Source organism: Rousettus aegyptiacus, unplaced genomic scaffold, assembly GCF_014176215.1.
Source record: "Rousettus aegyptiacus isolate mRouAeg1 unplaced genomic scaffold, mRouAeg1.p scaffold_m13_p_4, whole genome shotgun sequence".
Lineage (NCBI taxonomy): Eukaryota > Metazoa > Chordata > Mammalia > Chiroptera > Pteropodidae > Rousettus > Rousettus aegyptiacus.
Window position 1 is genome coordinate 60194464 of NW_023416307.1, and position 16215 is coordinate 60210678.

Below are 16215 nucleotides of genomic sequence, written 5' to 3' on the forward strand. Positions count from 1 at the left end.
TGCCTTTTACACATGTCTAGTGTTTAGCAAGTATCTTCACAAGGCAGTCCTTCACTCATTTACTTAAAGCATTCAGTAAATTAGTCATTTTTAGAGATTCTTTCCCTGATCAAGTCCTTCTTTCACAAGATCTATCCTCGTAATTTCATGTTGACTTTTATAAGTCTTATACTTAATTATTGGCATTTCACTTAAGTTTTGTTCCTTTCCCTTTCTCTCAAACTTCTGTCTTCCTTAGATCTCCAAGTGTAGTCTGAATATATCCCTCATGCATTCATCTTTTAAAAAGTAGTTATTTATATATCCATTGTTTTTGCTCTTTCTCCTCTAAAAGCTCTCAGAAACTATTTTATGGTAATCAAAATAATACATCTTTGTGACATCTTTATTCTGAAGTAATGTCTTGAGATGCCAGCGTCTCTATGGGCAGACTCTTTTATACTGGGGGATTTTATAAAACAATTCCATTTAGCTTAAATACAAGGATAAGCTGGAGCTAAGTAGAGCATTTCTGGGATTCCTTTGGACTTGTGTTTCATTTATATTACCAAATAACAAGCTGTAAATGGCTTTTTTCCCCCCAGATTTCCTGAGTTTTTTTGTTGTTAATTTTTATTTTTCAGTTACAGTTGACATTCAATATATTAGTTCTAGGTGTACACTGGAGTGGTTAGACAATTACATAACTTATAGAATGGTCCACCCAATAAGTTTAGTACCCACCTGACACCATACATAGTTATTACAATATTATCGACTATATTCCCTATGCTGTACTTTACATCCCTGTGACTGTTTTGTAACTGCCAATTTGTACCTCCTAATCCCTTCATCAGTTTCATCCAGCCCCTAATACCCTTCCCATCTGGCAACTCTCAGTTTGTTCTCTGTATCTGAGTCTGTTTCTATTTTGTTTGTTTATTTTGTTTTTTAGATTCCACATATAAGTGAAATCATATGGTATTTGCCCTTATTTTTTAAATTATTTTTTATTTTTATTTTTTATTAAGTTTATTGGGGTAACATTGCTTAATACAATTATATAATTTTCAGATGTACGTCATAATTTGACATCTATATATTCTATTGTGTGTTTACCACCCAAAGTCCAGTTTCCTTCAGCTGCCATATATGTGGTCCTCTTTACTCACTTCACACTCCTCCTACCCCCTTATATTTGACCACTTTTACCCCATCCACCACCCCCCGCCTCCCCCATCCCACTAGTAACCACTACTGTATAGTCCTCTGGTAACTACTCGTCTGTAGTCCATGTGCATGAGTCTCTGTTTGTCCTGTTCATTTGTTGCTTTTAGGTTTATATTCCACATATAAATGATATCATGTGATTTTCACCTTTTTCTATCTGGCTTATTTCATCTAGCATGATTATCTCAAGGTCCGTCTATGTTTTTGCAAATGGCAGTATTTCATCTCTTATGGCTGAGTAATATTCCATTGTATATATGTACCACAGCTTCTTTAGCCCATCATCTATCGTAGGACACTTCGGTTGCTTCCATGTCCTGGCCACTGTGAATAATGCTGCTATGAACATGGGTGTGCAAGTATCTTTTCAAATACGAGTTTTCAGGTCTTTGGGGTAAATACCCAGTAGAGGGATTGCTGGAGTATGTGGTAGATCAATTCTTAGTTTTTTGAGGAACCTCCATACTGTTTTCCATAGTGGCTGTACCAATTTGCAGTCCCACCAGCAGCGTATGAGGGTTCCTTTTTCTCCACATCCTCTTCAACATTTGTAATTACTTCTCCTGTTGATTATAGCTATTCTAACAGGTGTGAGATGGTATCTCATTGTGGTTTTGATTTTCATTTCCCTAATAGCTAGCAATGTTGAGCATCTTTTCATATCTTTGTTGGCCATTTGTATGTCCTCTAGAGAGAAGTGTCAGTTCAGGTCCTCTACCTATTTTTTGATTGGATCATTTGGTTTTTTGATGTTATTGAGTCATATGAGTTCTTTGTATATTTTGGATATTAGGCCTTTATCGGAGGTGTTGCTTGCAAATATATTTTCCCATTTGGATGGTTGTCTCTTGTTCCTTGTCGAGGATTTCTTTGACTGAGCAGAAGCTTTTTAGTTTCATGTTGTCCCATTCATTTATCTTTGCTTTTACTTCCCTTGCCTTTAAGGTCAAATTCATAAAATCCTCTTTAAGTCCAAAGTCCTTGAGTTTAGTTCCTATGTTTTCATTGATGCATTTTGTTGTTTCAGGTCTTATATTCAGATGCTTAATCCATTTTGAGTTAATTTTGGTGTGTGGTGATAGACAACAGTCTAATTTCATTCTTTTTCAGGTGGCCTTTCGGTTTTCTCAGCACCATTTATTGAAGAGGCTTTTCTTTCTCCTTGTATGTTTTTGGCTTTTTTGGAGAAAATTATTAGCCCATATAAATATGGGTTGACTTCTGGACTCTTAATTCTGTTCCACTGGTCCGTGTGTCTGTTTTGCTGCCAATCCCATGCCATTTTGATTACTGTCGCTTTGTAGTATAATTTGAAGTTGGGCAGAGTGAGGCTGGATGGCTTTGGCACTTTGGGGTCTTTTGTGCTTCCATACAAATCTGATGATTTTTTGGTTGGCTTTTGTAGGTTTTGCCTCTGGTTCTTCTTGTTTTATGTTATATACTTCAGTTCTGACTCTATAGTGTGTGGTTACCATTACAAATTTGTAAAGTATAGTTGTATATATAGTCATCCATTTTCTTCTGCGCATGTCTTATCTCCATTCCCCTTTATGAATTTGGATCTTTGAATCCTCCCCTTATCTCAGTTTGTCCCTGTGTATGCTGAATGTTCATTTCTATCTTGTTATAACAATTCTCTTCTTATTATTTAAGCTTATAATGCCCTGTTCTTAGTTAGAGTTGTACTCTTCTGCTTCTATCAGCCTGCTAGTCACCTTACTCCTAATTATGGTTTTTTTTTTTTTTTGTCATTTTGTTTTAGGTGAGCTGACAGGGTATTTCCTGTAGTGCAGGCCTCATAGTGGAAAATTCTCTCAAAATTTGTATGTCTAGAAAGGTCTTTATTTCTCCTTCATATCTAAAGGAGAGCTTAGCTGGATACATTATTCTAGGCTGGTAGTTCCTTTCACTTAAGAATTTAAATATTTGATTCCATTCCTTTCTGGCTTGTAAGGTTTGCGCTAAGTTTGAGAGTAATCTAATGGGTTTTCGTTTATAAGTTACTATTTTCTTCTCCCTGGCTGCCCTGAAAATTCTCTTCGTCATTGATTTTTTTTTAATGCCTGCAGCACCTGGTATTCCTGTGTGGTCTCCCATCCAAGTACTAACCAAGCCCGACCCTGGTTAGCTTCTGAGATCAGACGAGATCAGGCATGTTCAGGATGGCATGGCCCTAGACTGTTGTTGATTTTTTATCATTTTAATACAAGTGTGTCTTGGCAAAGGTCTTTTGGGGTTGAGATAATTGGATGTTCTCTTGACTTCTTGAAATCCAGGCTCCAGCTCATTCCTTAGAATTGGGAAATTCTCGCCCACTATTTGTCTGAAAGTGCTTTCTAGTCCCTGCTCCTTTTCCTCTCTTTCAATAATGCCCATTATTCTTATGTTTTCTCTCCTGATGGTATCAGCTAGTTCTTGAATTTCTCTTTCATTACTTTTCATTCTTCGATTTCTCTCTTCTTCCTTTGGATTTATTTCTAGATTTCTGTCTTTGATATCACTGATCCTTTCCTCCATTTGGTTGACTCTATTTCCTAAGCTTTCAGTTTTATTTTTCAGCTCTTGCAATGTGTGCGTGTGTGTGTTTTATCTCCAGAAGATCTATTCTGTTCTTATTGAGGGTTCCAATCTCCTTGCTCTGCTCATTTAGATGTTTTTTCAATTCCTGAAATTGTTGCTATGACTCGCTTCAGAACTGAGTTTTTTCAGAAGTGCCATCCTGAATTCTCTTCATTTAAGTTGCATATTTCTATGTCTGTGAGCTTATTTTCTGAAGATTTTTCTCTTTCTTTCTGAGATGCCTTGTCACCTTTGTTGTTCATGGTGCTTAATGGACTGTTTCTCCACCTGGGTATTAATAGTAATGTATAATACTTTTTTTCCAGAAAGATTTATTATATAAAGATCTCTTTAGCCTGCTGCAAAGAAGGCGCGTTTCTTTTGGTTTCCAATAGATGGGGTCTAAGCCTCTTGGATCTCTGCTTTATCTAAAGCCTTAAAAATGTCTTTTTATGTTCTGTTGTTTTTCTGCTGTCCTTGTTTCTCTGCCTTCTGCCCTGATAACTGTGTCTTGCTGCTGGCCACAGGGAGCTCACAGTTTTCCTGTGCAGAGCTATTCAAGGGAACTCACCACTCCTCCTCTCCCCCTCCTCCTACAGGTAGTTTCAGTGGCTGCAAGAGGCAGTTTCTTTATTTCTCCCAGTCCACCTCCTGACACCCAGGGTTCTGACCTGTGGTAGCTCTTATGCTCAGATCTCATGCTCAGACGTGCTGGTGTGAGTTTGGGTGTTTTTTGTTGAGTTTTAGATGTTCAGCTTATTGTTATTTCAAGGGGAGAGATCTGGGGATATCTCTCACTCCTCCATGTTTCCAAAGATTTAGTATTTGCCCTTCTATGTCTGACTTAATTCATTAACATAATATCTGCTAGGTCCATCCATGTTGTCACAAATGATAGGATTTCTCTCTTGCTTATGGCTGAGTAATAGTCCCTTTTATATATGTATCACATTCTCTTAATCTAATCATCTAGCGATGGACACTTAGGTTGCTTCCATATCTTGGCTATTGTAAATACTGCTGCAATGAATATATGGATGCATATGTCTTCTTGAATTGGTGTTTTGAATTTTTTTGTATAAATACCCATAAGTGGGATTGCTGGGTCATATAGTAGTTCAATTTTTAATTTATTAAGGAACCTCCATACTGTTTTCCATAGTGGCTGTACCAATTTGCAGTCCCACCAACAGTGCACCAAGGTTTCCTTTTCTCCACATCCTAGCAATACTTGTTTGTTGATTTATTGATGATAGCCATTCTGACAAGTGTGAGGTGATACATTATTGTGGTTTGAATTTGCAATTTGATTTCTCTGATAATTTGTGACTTCTAGCATCTTTTCATGTCTGTTCAGGTCCCCTGTCCATTTGTTCTTTTGGATTGTTTGTCTTTTTGGTGTTAAGTTGTATGAATTCCTAATATATTTTAGATTTTAACCCCTTTTCAGATATCATTGGCAAATATCTTCTCCCATTCAGTAGGTTGTCTTTTTGTTTTGTTAATTGTTTAATTGTTTCCTTTGCTGAGCAAAATCTTTTTTAGTTTGATATAGTCCCATTTGTTTATTTTTTCTTCTTTCCCTTGGCCAAGGAAACATTTCCCCCCCCAAAAAAAATATTACTAAAAGCAATGTCAGAGAGTTTATGGAATTGATTCATTTTTTAATGGAAATGTTTTGTTGCTTAGAAAACAACAACTGGCCACTGAGTATAACCGGAAACAAGTTCTCCGGCATCACTTTACAGAATGGCAGCATTGGTATCGTGCAGACATCCTAAAGAGAGAGCTGGCTCTAACAAAGGAGGAAACAAGGAGGAAAATGAATGAGTTGTTGAAGGCAGCATCACTAGGGAAACTCCGTGCAAATGGGTCATCAGGTGTCAGTCTGCTTGAAGAGGCAACAGCCATGGTGGATCCACCTATAAGAAATGGAGAGGTACATTGAGTTTTCTTTGCTTTGTCTTCCTACTTATTAATCACTTGCATTTGAGCTCTGCGCTTGGATAGCTTAGAGCATGTTAGCCCTTGTCAGATTGCCTTACCTAGGCTATCTAAAAGATGGAAGCTGTTACAATGCACAAAGTTTATCTTTCAGTCAATGTTTATTTTCCTGAACTGAATCTTCTTTTTATAATCACGTAAACTTTGATGTAGTTGAAACTTAGTAGGGATATAATAGAGGGAATTTAAAACTACTAAGAGAAAGACTCCCTCAGGAACAGATATATAAAGCATTGTTCACAACTCTTCAACTCTTATTTGATCATCAGACATTTCTAAATATGCTTGTGACTTATAAGAAATGTTTCAGTTTTTATTTTTCTAGTGAGAAAAATAATATATATTAATTGTAGCAATTTGGTATGATAAAATGACAGAAAAAAGTAAAATAGTAATTCCGTCATCTGGAGATAACCAGCAATAACAACATGTTGAGGTATAGCCATCTAATCTCTTCTCTATTCGGGCATGTATACATTCTTCTCTTTAATATTTAGCTTTAAATTTTTCTTTAAGTCATTGAAGACATTAGTCTACCGTAACACAGAGAAAGGAAGGCCATGTGTTTTCTTTCTTAATAATAATATAATTATTCTATTTTTCTAAAAAGTTTTTATTTTCACTCTATGAGGATTTTTTGTCAGTAAATCTACTTCTTCAACAGTAGTTCTCAACCGAGAGTATCTTGCAGAATCAGATCACTACGAATTTCAAGTGAGTGGAATACCTGTATTTTTTTAAAGTTCTGCAGGTGAACCTGATGAATACCCCCTGACTAAGGACTACTGTGCCATGTCATCATGTTGTAATGGCTGCATGATATTCTGTTGTGAGCCATAAGCTGGAATCAGTTTATCCCCTTCTCTATTGCTGGATGTTTAAATGTTTCTAGTTTGCCGCTATTGCAAACAAAGCTTCATTCAGCATCTTTGTGGGTAAATCTTTGCACACATCCATAATGTTTTATTTTGGATAAATACCTAAAAATAAAATGCCTGTCGTAAAAGCTGTTACCAAATTGCCCTTCCAGTGATATTGCACCAAACAAGTGCGTTTTCCTGCCTGATAACATATTTTTCATTTTTGCCAAGTTAACGGGTAAAATATTTTCATCTTATTATTTCTTCAAAATTTCCTTTTTTTTTTTTTTTTGGATTGCTAGCGAGATTAAACATTTTTTATATTAGTCATTTGCATATATATGTAGTATGTGAGAATGGATATAGAAAGATGCATAGTGACTTGTCTCTTTATGCCTTTTTTCCATTTTTCTTATTGATTATGTATCCTGTTATTTATAGGAGCTCTTTATATTTTTAAGACACTGATGCTTTTACTACTTTATATTATATAATTTTTTTTCATTTTGTTATTTGTCTTTTTGGTTTATTGATGATTTTGGTACCATACATGTTAAGTTTTTGCAAAGTCAATGCTATCACTTGTTTTTTTTTTTTTTTTTTTTCCATAATTGCACTTGTGTTTGAAAAGCCTTCAGAGAAGGTCCTCAGTCCCCTTGCCTGTACCCCAGGCACTCTCCATTCTCTACATAGCACTGTTCAGTACTCAACTCAGATCTGTGAAATTAATTTGAATGCCACAGACTTGGGTCCTCAGGCTTGTTCTTTACCCTGATTACTAATAACAAGGAGGCTGGTCTTATTTTAAGCTAAGTCTGTCAGCAAAGGGGTATCATGAGGATGCTTATTGGGACTTATGTAACATCTTGGTCCCTTCCCTTAGGCAACTTACTGACTTTTATGTCAGTTAGATAATTTTGTTTCGATTAGGACCCAGGAGAATTTTCTATCATAGGAAATAGCTGTGTAGGACATTTTACCTTACAGATTTCCACTGTTATTATCTTTAAATTAAAAAAAAAAAAAAGTCAACAGAAAGTATTGTTTTTACCTGTGTAAAACAGAAAAATTACTAAATATGTATGCATAATTTAGACTTAAGAAAAAGGTCTCCAAATCTCGAAAATGAAGAACAAAAGAATTTATCAAGAAAAGATAATATTATAAAAAAATAGAGCAAATGAAAATAAAGGGCTATAATAGACTGTAGGTTATTGTATAAACTATCATCTTTTCCAGAGTTTAGATGCTCATTAATTCTATAATCATAGGAACTCATGTACCACAAACATATATTATACCTTGAAATTTTTCAGAATTATTATTTAACTAATAGGTGATTTTCTCTACTTAAGCCAAACTGTTCAGTGCTGTTCTACTAAGTACAATCTGTACCAGCAAGCTTTTTTTTCATTTTCTTATTTTCACCTTAAAATGTTACCATGATCTAAAAGAAATCTTGTTGCTGTACTGAAGGCTTTTACAGTCCTGCTGGGTTAATAAGGTATCATTACCGCAAAATTTAAAAGGGCCTAAAATATATACCCTGCTTGATACTAAATTACTTAAGCAGATGTTCTCATGAATAAATGTCCACTGACATTTCTGAAATGTTATTTTTTAAAGTATTTAATATGTCTGAGTTTCCATATTTCACATCTTTCACTTCAGCTGAATCTATAAAAAATATTTGTATCATCATAGAAAATATCTTTGAGTACCTGAGTATACACCCTTTTAGAGCTAGAAGCTTCTAAGATATAAGATAGTTCACAGTATTTTTCTCCTTACATTACTGCAGAAGGCAGAATCAAAAACTGGTTAGACCTTAGAATCAAACCATTCTAGAAGAAACATTTTCCCTATGACAATATTTTGGCCAGAATAAAATTTTCTGATTAAAATTGTGTTTCCTTCCTCCCTGTATAACAGAACTTGTAATGGAGTATGATACCTCAGTCTGTTAAATGAGATTTAAATGATAAAGTTTTGAAAACTAGTAAGCCATATACTAATACAAAGTATTGGTAGGTAACATTATTCTTATGTAATACAGTTATTTGTTCAGTAATCCTGGGTTTGCCAGTATTTCCCACAATAGATTGTTTAGGAATAACTAGAAACAACTTTATAATCTAGGCTTTAATCCTGAAATAAATAAATACCCTATGATTAACTTAGTGGTAAGAGGCATTGAAAGAGCTATTATTAAAGAGCTGTTACTGATTTGTTAGGGTATTCCTTAATTTTCAAGCATTCTTGAAAAAGGATACATCCTTTGCCACAAAACTTTCAATTTTCTCCAAGATTCAATCGATTTGTGCAAATTAAAATTCTCGTAATATGTATCTAGAGTAATCTTGCCTAATTAACAAATGAACTATCCAAATTAGAAATTTAAAAGAGGACATTTTTCTGATTACAAATGTCCTGGCGCATGTCAATGGTTCATACGGTAGTAGCCATTCTTTCACCCAGTTTTCATGGTGAGTAGCTGTACCCATTCTAAGAGTGGCTCACAGAGCTAAGGCTGGTAGTCTCTGAGATGCCAGACCAGCAGCACAGGGCAACTCTGGCTGAAGTGCAGAGAAGATGTGCTATTAAACAGAGCAATGCTGACTAGATGAAGTCAGATCTCATCAGCACAATCCTTTTAAAGATCCTTTAAATAGCTTAGCTATAACATCTTCTCTCTCAGGTGACTGCCATACCCCCAGGGACCAATGATTGTATGCCCAGCCCCCACCAAGATAGACCAGCAAAGAACATCTTACAGGTTCCCCTCCAGAATGTCCCTCTGAACACATCTGACAATAAACTGCACAAGACCTTGGATGTCGAGCCCTCGCAACAGCCTGGCAGCAATGAGAAGCTCAGAACCAGCATTCAGAAAGCAGAACCCATTTGCATGGGTCATTTCCACAACCGCCATGTTCTCCAGCAACAGCTGATTCAGAAGCAAAAGAAGAAACTTCAAGAACAGAAGAAAACAATTCTGGAGCTGAAGGAAAACCAGAGGCTGGCGAAGGCTCGGTGGGCAGCGGAGCATGCTGCAGCAGTCACAAATACAAAGAGCCGCCTGCTGTCAAACCCCAAAGAAGAAGAACCAAAAAAAACCTGCCAGGTGCTTCCAAAGTATGTCCATTGTATCAGAACAGTCTTTTGACTCATTTGAGAGTTTTCACTTTGTAGTAGACAGGCTTCTGAACTTTGCCCAGCTTCCAGACTCCATGATCTCACCTTTTCTCTTACTATGCACTCTCAAAGTAAAGAAGCCCTGTGCATTGTGATTAGTACATGACAGGTACAAATAGGTATTTAAAGCAAGTGGCTGCCTATAGGATCCACTTATATAGTTAGCATTTGTATTACAACTGCTTTTGTCTGAGGAGCTGTTATTATACTGGTAAAAGAGAAAAACATTTCCTTGCTTCTAACCTGATTTATGGGTTTCTGTTTCTGTTAAGTGCTGAGAAGCCAAGTCAGACAATATCAGGTCCAAATGGAGCAATCCCTGGGGTTGGCCAATTATCTAGCTGAAATTTGTAGTTGTTTTAGATAAAGAAAATCTTTGAGCCTGGAATAATAGTCCCAATTTCTCAAAAGCCATTTAAGACAGTTTCAGACATGTTTGAGACATACTCAGTATGTGTGATAAATGGTAAGATAAGAAGTGGTTGATATCTATTTATTTGAAGCACTGGGATGGGAGTCAGAGCGCCAGGCTCACACTGTAGACTCAGGCCAATCACTCAAACTTTCCATGCCTCATTACACAAATTTATCTAGTAGGTATAATAATTTATAGTTATCTCAGAGTAAGGATTAATTAAAGTTTTTAAAATGCTTTGAGTTCCTCAGGTACAATGGTTTTGAACAAAGCTGGTTATCAGTCTGAATTCTTTTTTTTTCCCCCCTCAGTTTGCCTGTTGCTTCTCCTCTGACTGAAGGTAGTAGAAGTGACTCCCAAAATTCTCTTTCTGGACCCAGAAGGAACCCAAGGCAGCCGATGGCACCCCATCCCATACTAAAAGGCAGGGCTGTCTTGGTGGGGCTTTGGTGGTGGTTATCTTCCCTCTTGGAGTAGAATGTGCTGGGACTGAATTCTGGCAAATCTTGGGTTTTGAGGGTTGGCAGAACCTGGTCGGTTTAAGATGGGTAAGACATGTTGGAAGCAGAATACACCAGAGAGCCCTATGTTTTTTCCTTGTGTCTTCTACCAAAATTTTCAGCCTTTCAAGCCAATGTTAAAAAAACAAACAAACAAACAAAAAATCCAGTGCTGAAAGGTATCATTTTCCTATAATTTGAGATTTGTATTGTTATATAAAAAAAAAAGGACAAATACACAAATGAGAAAACTGAGTGGCTGCTAAGAATAAAGATCACCTATCATATACTTTGTTAATGTTAAAATATTGACCAATTCACATCAAGTTATTCCATCATTTTATAATGAGTTGTGCTTTGATGATAGGCTTTTAGTAATAAAATCTATAAACCACACATTTTAATTTAATAAGATATTCAATGTACATAGAAATTGTTATTTAGACCAAAGAATATATGAATATTCCTTAGAACCCACCTAATGAATCTGCTAATTGTTTTTACTATATAGTCACACACTATTCATATATTTGTATATGGTAGTAGACACTTTGACAATTATATTGTTGTTTGTAAATCTGATTTTTTCACTTATGGCAAGATTATTGCCCTAGCAAGAAATGATATCATCTGAAGGACATTGCACCTAAAGTCCATTCCTATTAATGAAGAAATTAGCAGTCTTTGCATTGACGTTGCCAGGACAATTGTTTATGCCATCTTTGTTCACCATTGAGGATGACCAAGAAATGCCCTTTTTGGTGTGATTTTTTTATTATTATTATTTGATCAAGGAGTTAGCATATTTAGTATTCCAGGTTACTTTTCAAGTAGTCTTTAATAAGTAGCTCCAGAAAGATGGAGAAAACACATATTACCACAGACTCTGCCCTCTCTCTCTTTAAAGAAGCACTTTAATCCTCCAATCTATTTCTGTCTCCTTAGAGACAGTCTCACTTCCGCCATCTGTGGCACCCCCACGATTCTTTTCCCAGCAAAGCAGACACTTAATATCTGTAAGAAATAGCCTGGTGAGTTTTTTGTTTATTAATTCTTAAAACTTGGACTTAAATTTTCTTCCTCTATAGCATGGCATAAGGAACCAAAAGTAACCATTTGCTGACATAGGTGAGCAGAACTTGATTCTCCTCCCACCCTTGCTCCTCTTCCTGTGAAAGTCCTGACTGATGACAGAGTCATATTATCAGACCATCTTGCACATTTGCTTCTTTTGGATTGATATTTAATAGACTGTCAAGAACAGGAGTCTGACACTTGAATTCGTTCAGATGCCAGTTCTCCAAATGTGTAGTGCAATTTCATTTCCTGCCCATCTGGATATCAGGCCTTAAAACTAAATTAAAATGTATTGATCATGACCCTAAACTTTAGTTTGTTGTTGTTCTGTTGTTAACATATACAGACATATGTACAGTGACTTAGGAAAAATTAGCAGACTCAATGGGATTTAAGGAGTATCTATTCTAAAAGTATTCATTAGAGATAATTAAAGTTTTCTACATTCATTAAAAGAATTATCAAATTAAAAATCTAATTTTGGGGTTTCACATACTACAAGTATCATCAAGGCACATTATCTTTATTTAAATCAGTAAAGTTATTCTAATAGAGATATAAACAAAAACAAAAATTTGCAAATTGTTCATCGTTGCTGAGGATGGGATTATAGATCTTTAACCTATGGAAGATATATATATATACACACACACACCTACAATTTATATATTTGTATTTTAATATAAATTTTATACATATATATTTCTGAGATTGTGAACACAACTTAAAATAAAACTTTAACACCAAATTTTACTATAAAATGGAAATGCTTGTTTCGCAGTGTTCTTTATATTTTTGATATTAGAACTCTGTTACTGTTTTCTAGCCATGGAAGAGAGAGCAGTTCAGCGAGCTGAATGTAGGCGGATCTTGGCAGAGAAGAAGAAAAAACAAGAAGAGGAGAAATTGGTAATAAATCAAGAATGCAAACTGAGGCAAGAAAAAAGATTTGTATAGGTCTTTAATAAAAAAATAAACCTAGCTTGTTTAAGCCCATTGAGACAACAGAGTTACACCAACTTTGGAAATGGCTTTTTGCCCACTGGCCCAAACTCTGACAATTTTAGGAAAATAAAGGGAAAAACATCAATAGCATTAGTATATCAGGTAGGAAATGTTACAAATGTTGATGGGAGCCAGCAAATTGGAAGACTTGCACTTAACCAAGATTAATGTGATAGATGCCTGACCTGATGAGTTTTCAAAGTTAGGGAGTTATTATTTTTCAAAGTCTTTACTTGATCTGTCAGAAGTAAATTTTGTACCTACTAAGAAAAAGTAGACAGTTTTGGGGAATTTTTTTGGTGCAATTAAAATTTTTTTTCATGTTATATATAGTTTGGACTTAGTAGTTCACAGATGAAAATGAGAACTAAAAAGTTATCATTTTATGATTAAAAGTTAATAGCCTTATTCATGCTTAGTCTCACCTTCCCAAGTAGAAAAGGACTCTTTGCAGAAACTTTGAAGTTTCACAACTGACCTTGTATTGGTCAGGTTTTCTACTTTTATCACAAAGTGTAGGCTTCTTCCAGAGTGATGGTTGGTAGATATTTGACTTTCTTCAACCTCAACTTAAAAGATTTTAATTCCATACAAATTGAGGGTTCTGATTTTTATGAATTCTAATTTTGGTCAGGCCCAGTTAAAGGCCCAAGAGGAGGAGCGTCAGAAGAGGGAGGCAGAGGAGAAGAAGGCTCAGCTTGAGAAAAAACGAGAAGAAAAGAGACTGAAGAAAATGGTTAGTATTCTCTGGTCAGTTGCCTGTCTTTTGAAGCCTATCGTGTGTAATGCTGTGGCCTTGTATACCTTCGCCACTCCTGAACTTCCGTCTAGAACAACCTTCTCACTTCCACCCTTTTTCTCTACTTAGTGAAAACCTACTCATTGTTTAGATCTTAGCTTAATAGGACTTCTTCCAGATGAGCCTTTCCTGCCTTCCCCTACCATCTTCTCCACCTAAGGTTAGATTAGGTCCCTCTTTAGAGACTCTGAGTCTGTTTCCTTACCCTAGACCTGCAAGGTATTGCCACCTAGCTGGCACTGCAACTGTGTCTTCAAAAGGCCATGCCATCATTCTGTGAAGCCAGCTGTTTCAGGATGGTGCAGGACATGGTAAGACCAGTAAGTTCCATGTACATAAGCCCATTGCCATACTTCTTTTGGCATATAGTGAGTTCCATGACCAGAAGCAATGCTGTGTGAAATACCATAATGGTGAATAAGGTATTCTGTAAGTCCACGGATGGTCTGGAAGTCCATGGATGGTAGTTTGGACAGAAGCATCATATGCGGGAAAGGTAAATCCATATCCAGACTAAGTGTCTATTTCAGTAAGAACAAAACATTGCCCCTTCTATGATGGAAAGAGTCTATTATAATCAACCTGTGATCTGAGAGCTGGCTGGTCAACTCAGAAAATGGTGTCATATTGGAGTCTCAGTGTTACTCTCTGCTGCTGGAAGATTGGGCACTCAGCCGTGGCCATAGCCAGTCGGCCTTCGTGAGTGGATGTCCTTGTTGCTGAGCCTTTGCAGAACCTCCATCCCTGCTACTGTAGCTACTTTCTTTATGAGCTCATTGGGCAATGGTAGGAATGGTTGGGGAAAGAGGCTGACTGGTATCCACAGAACAGATCATCTTGTCCATGGAGCAAAAGGCACATATGATTCATCTTTTGCTAAATCAGCCTAAGAAATCTTTAGAAACAGCCCCTTAAAAATGATATGAGGGGTTCTAAAGTAGCATTTTCCAAATGTGTTTCATATCATTCTAATGATTTCTGAAATATAAATTTGTTTTGAATTACCTTTATACTTTTGTCAAAAATCAGTTGACTATATTTCTGGGTTCGCTGTTCTGTTCTATTGATCTTTGTATTCTTTTAACAGTACCATACTGTCTTTGATTTCTGTAGCTTTGTAGTAAATCTTGAATTTAGTAAATGTGAAATCTTCCAGTCGATTTTTTTTCACAATGTTTTGGCTATTCTAGATAAATTTGAGCCTAATCTTGTTGATATGCATAAAAAAGCTTGCTGAGATTTTGATTGTGATCATTTTGAATTATAGATCAAATTGGAAGAATAGATATTGAGACTTGAATCTATGAGCGTGTTTTTAGATCTTTAGATTTTGATTTGTTTCATGAATGTTTTAAAGCTTTCCACAGATCTTACATATCTTTCGTTAGATTTATACCTACCTAAGTTACCCAAGTACTTCTTTTTTGGTACTATTGTAAATGGTGTCTTTTTAAAATTTCAGATTCCATTTATTCATTGCTAGTACATATGAACACTATTTTTGTATATTGACTTTGTATCCCACAACCTTGCAAACTCATTTATTAGTTCTAGGGTTTTTTTTTTGTAGATTCTTTGAAACTTTCTATGTAGACAACCATGTTGTCTGCTAACAAAGGCAGTTTTATTTTTTCCTTTCCAATCTGTATGTCTTTTATTTATTTTTCTTGCCTTATTGCACTAGCTAGGACTTACAGTGCAAGGTTGAATAGGAGTAGTGAGAGAAGACATCCTTGCCTTGTTCTAAATCTTAGGGGAAAGAGTTAATCTCTCACCATTATCGTCATATTTCATGTCTTTTACATATATATATGATATGTATTTTACACATAACAAGGTATTGGGTATTTATTGCTTTAAATAGTTATATTTTAGTGCTTTAAACAGTTATATTTTAAAGTAGTTAAAAATAAGTCAAAGAATATATTTTACCTTTAGGTCTTCCACTTCTTATGCTCTATTTCTTTGTGTAGATCTGAGTTTTTAACCTATATCTTATTTCTTCTGCCTGAAGAACTTCTTTTAACATCTTTTCATAGAGTAAGTCTGTTGGTAGTGGATTTTCTTTTGGATATAGAAGTCTGAGTTGACAGGGTTTTTTTAAAAACACTTTAAAGATGTCACTTTGTTGTCTCCTTGCTTGCCTGGTTTCTGACAAGAAATTCGCTTTAATTCTTAAGTTTGTTCCTTTGTAGGTGTCTTAGTGTGCTCTGGCTGCCATAACAAAATACCATAGAGTAGGTGGCTTAAATAACAGAAATTAATTTTCTCACAGTTCTGGAGGCTGTACATCTGAGATCAGAGTGCCAGCATGGTTGGTTTCTGGTGAGAGTTCTCTTCCTGGCTTAGAGATGGCCACCTTCTCCCATGGCCTTTCCTCAGTGCATGTACGTAGATGGAAAGAAAGAAAACGTGGTATCTCTTCTTATACAGATATTAATCCCACCCTTAGGACTTCATTTTACTTTAATTATTTCTTTTGAGGCCCCATGTCCAAATAAAATCACACTGGAGGATTAGGTCTTCAACATATCAGTCTGGTGGGACACAAAACTTTCAGTCCATAATAGTGGGTAAGATGGTTTTTGTTCC

General features: G+C 35.8%; 1 protein-coding gene and 1 pseudogene across 1 annotated transcript in view; one reads left to right on the forward strand and one right to left on the reverse strand.

Annotated features, from left to right (window-relative positions):
- Positions 1-16215, forward strand: part of CCDC191 (coiled-coil domain containing 191) — a 77362-nt gene that overhangs the window by 39611 nt on the left and 21536 nt on the right. The window contains exons 9-13 of the mRNA XM_016150655.2: positions 5458-5707; positions 9331-9767; positions 10554-10666; positions 12646-12728; positions 13459-13560. Coding sequence (XP_016006141.2) covers positions 5458-5707; positions 9331-9767; positions 10554-10666; positions 12646-12728; positions 13459-13560 — 985 coding nt within the window. The remainder of the gene's footprint in view (positions 1-5457; positions 5708-9330; positions 9768-10553; positions 10667-12645; positions 12729-13458; positions 13561-16215) is intronic.
- Positions 3270-3388, reverse strand: LOC118602413 (annotated as a pseudogene).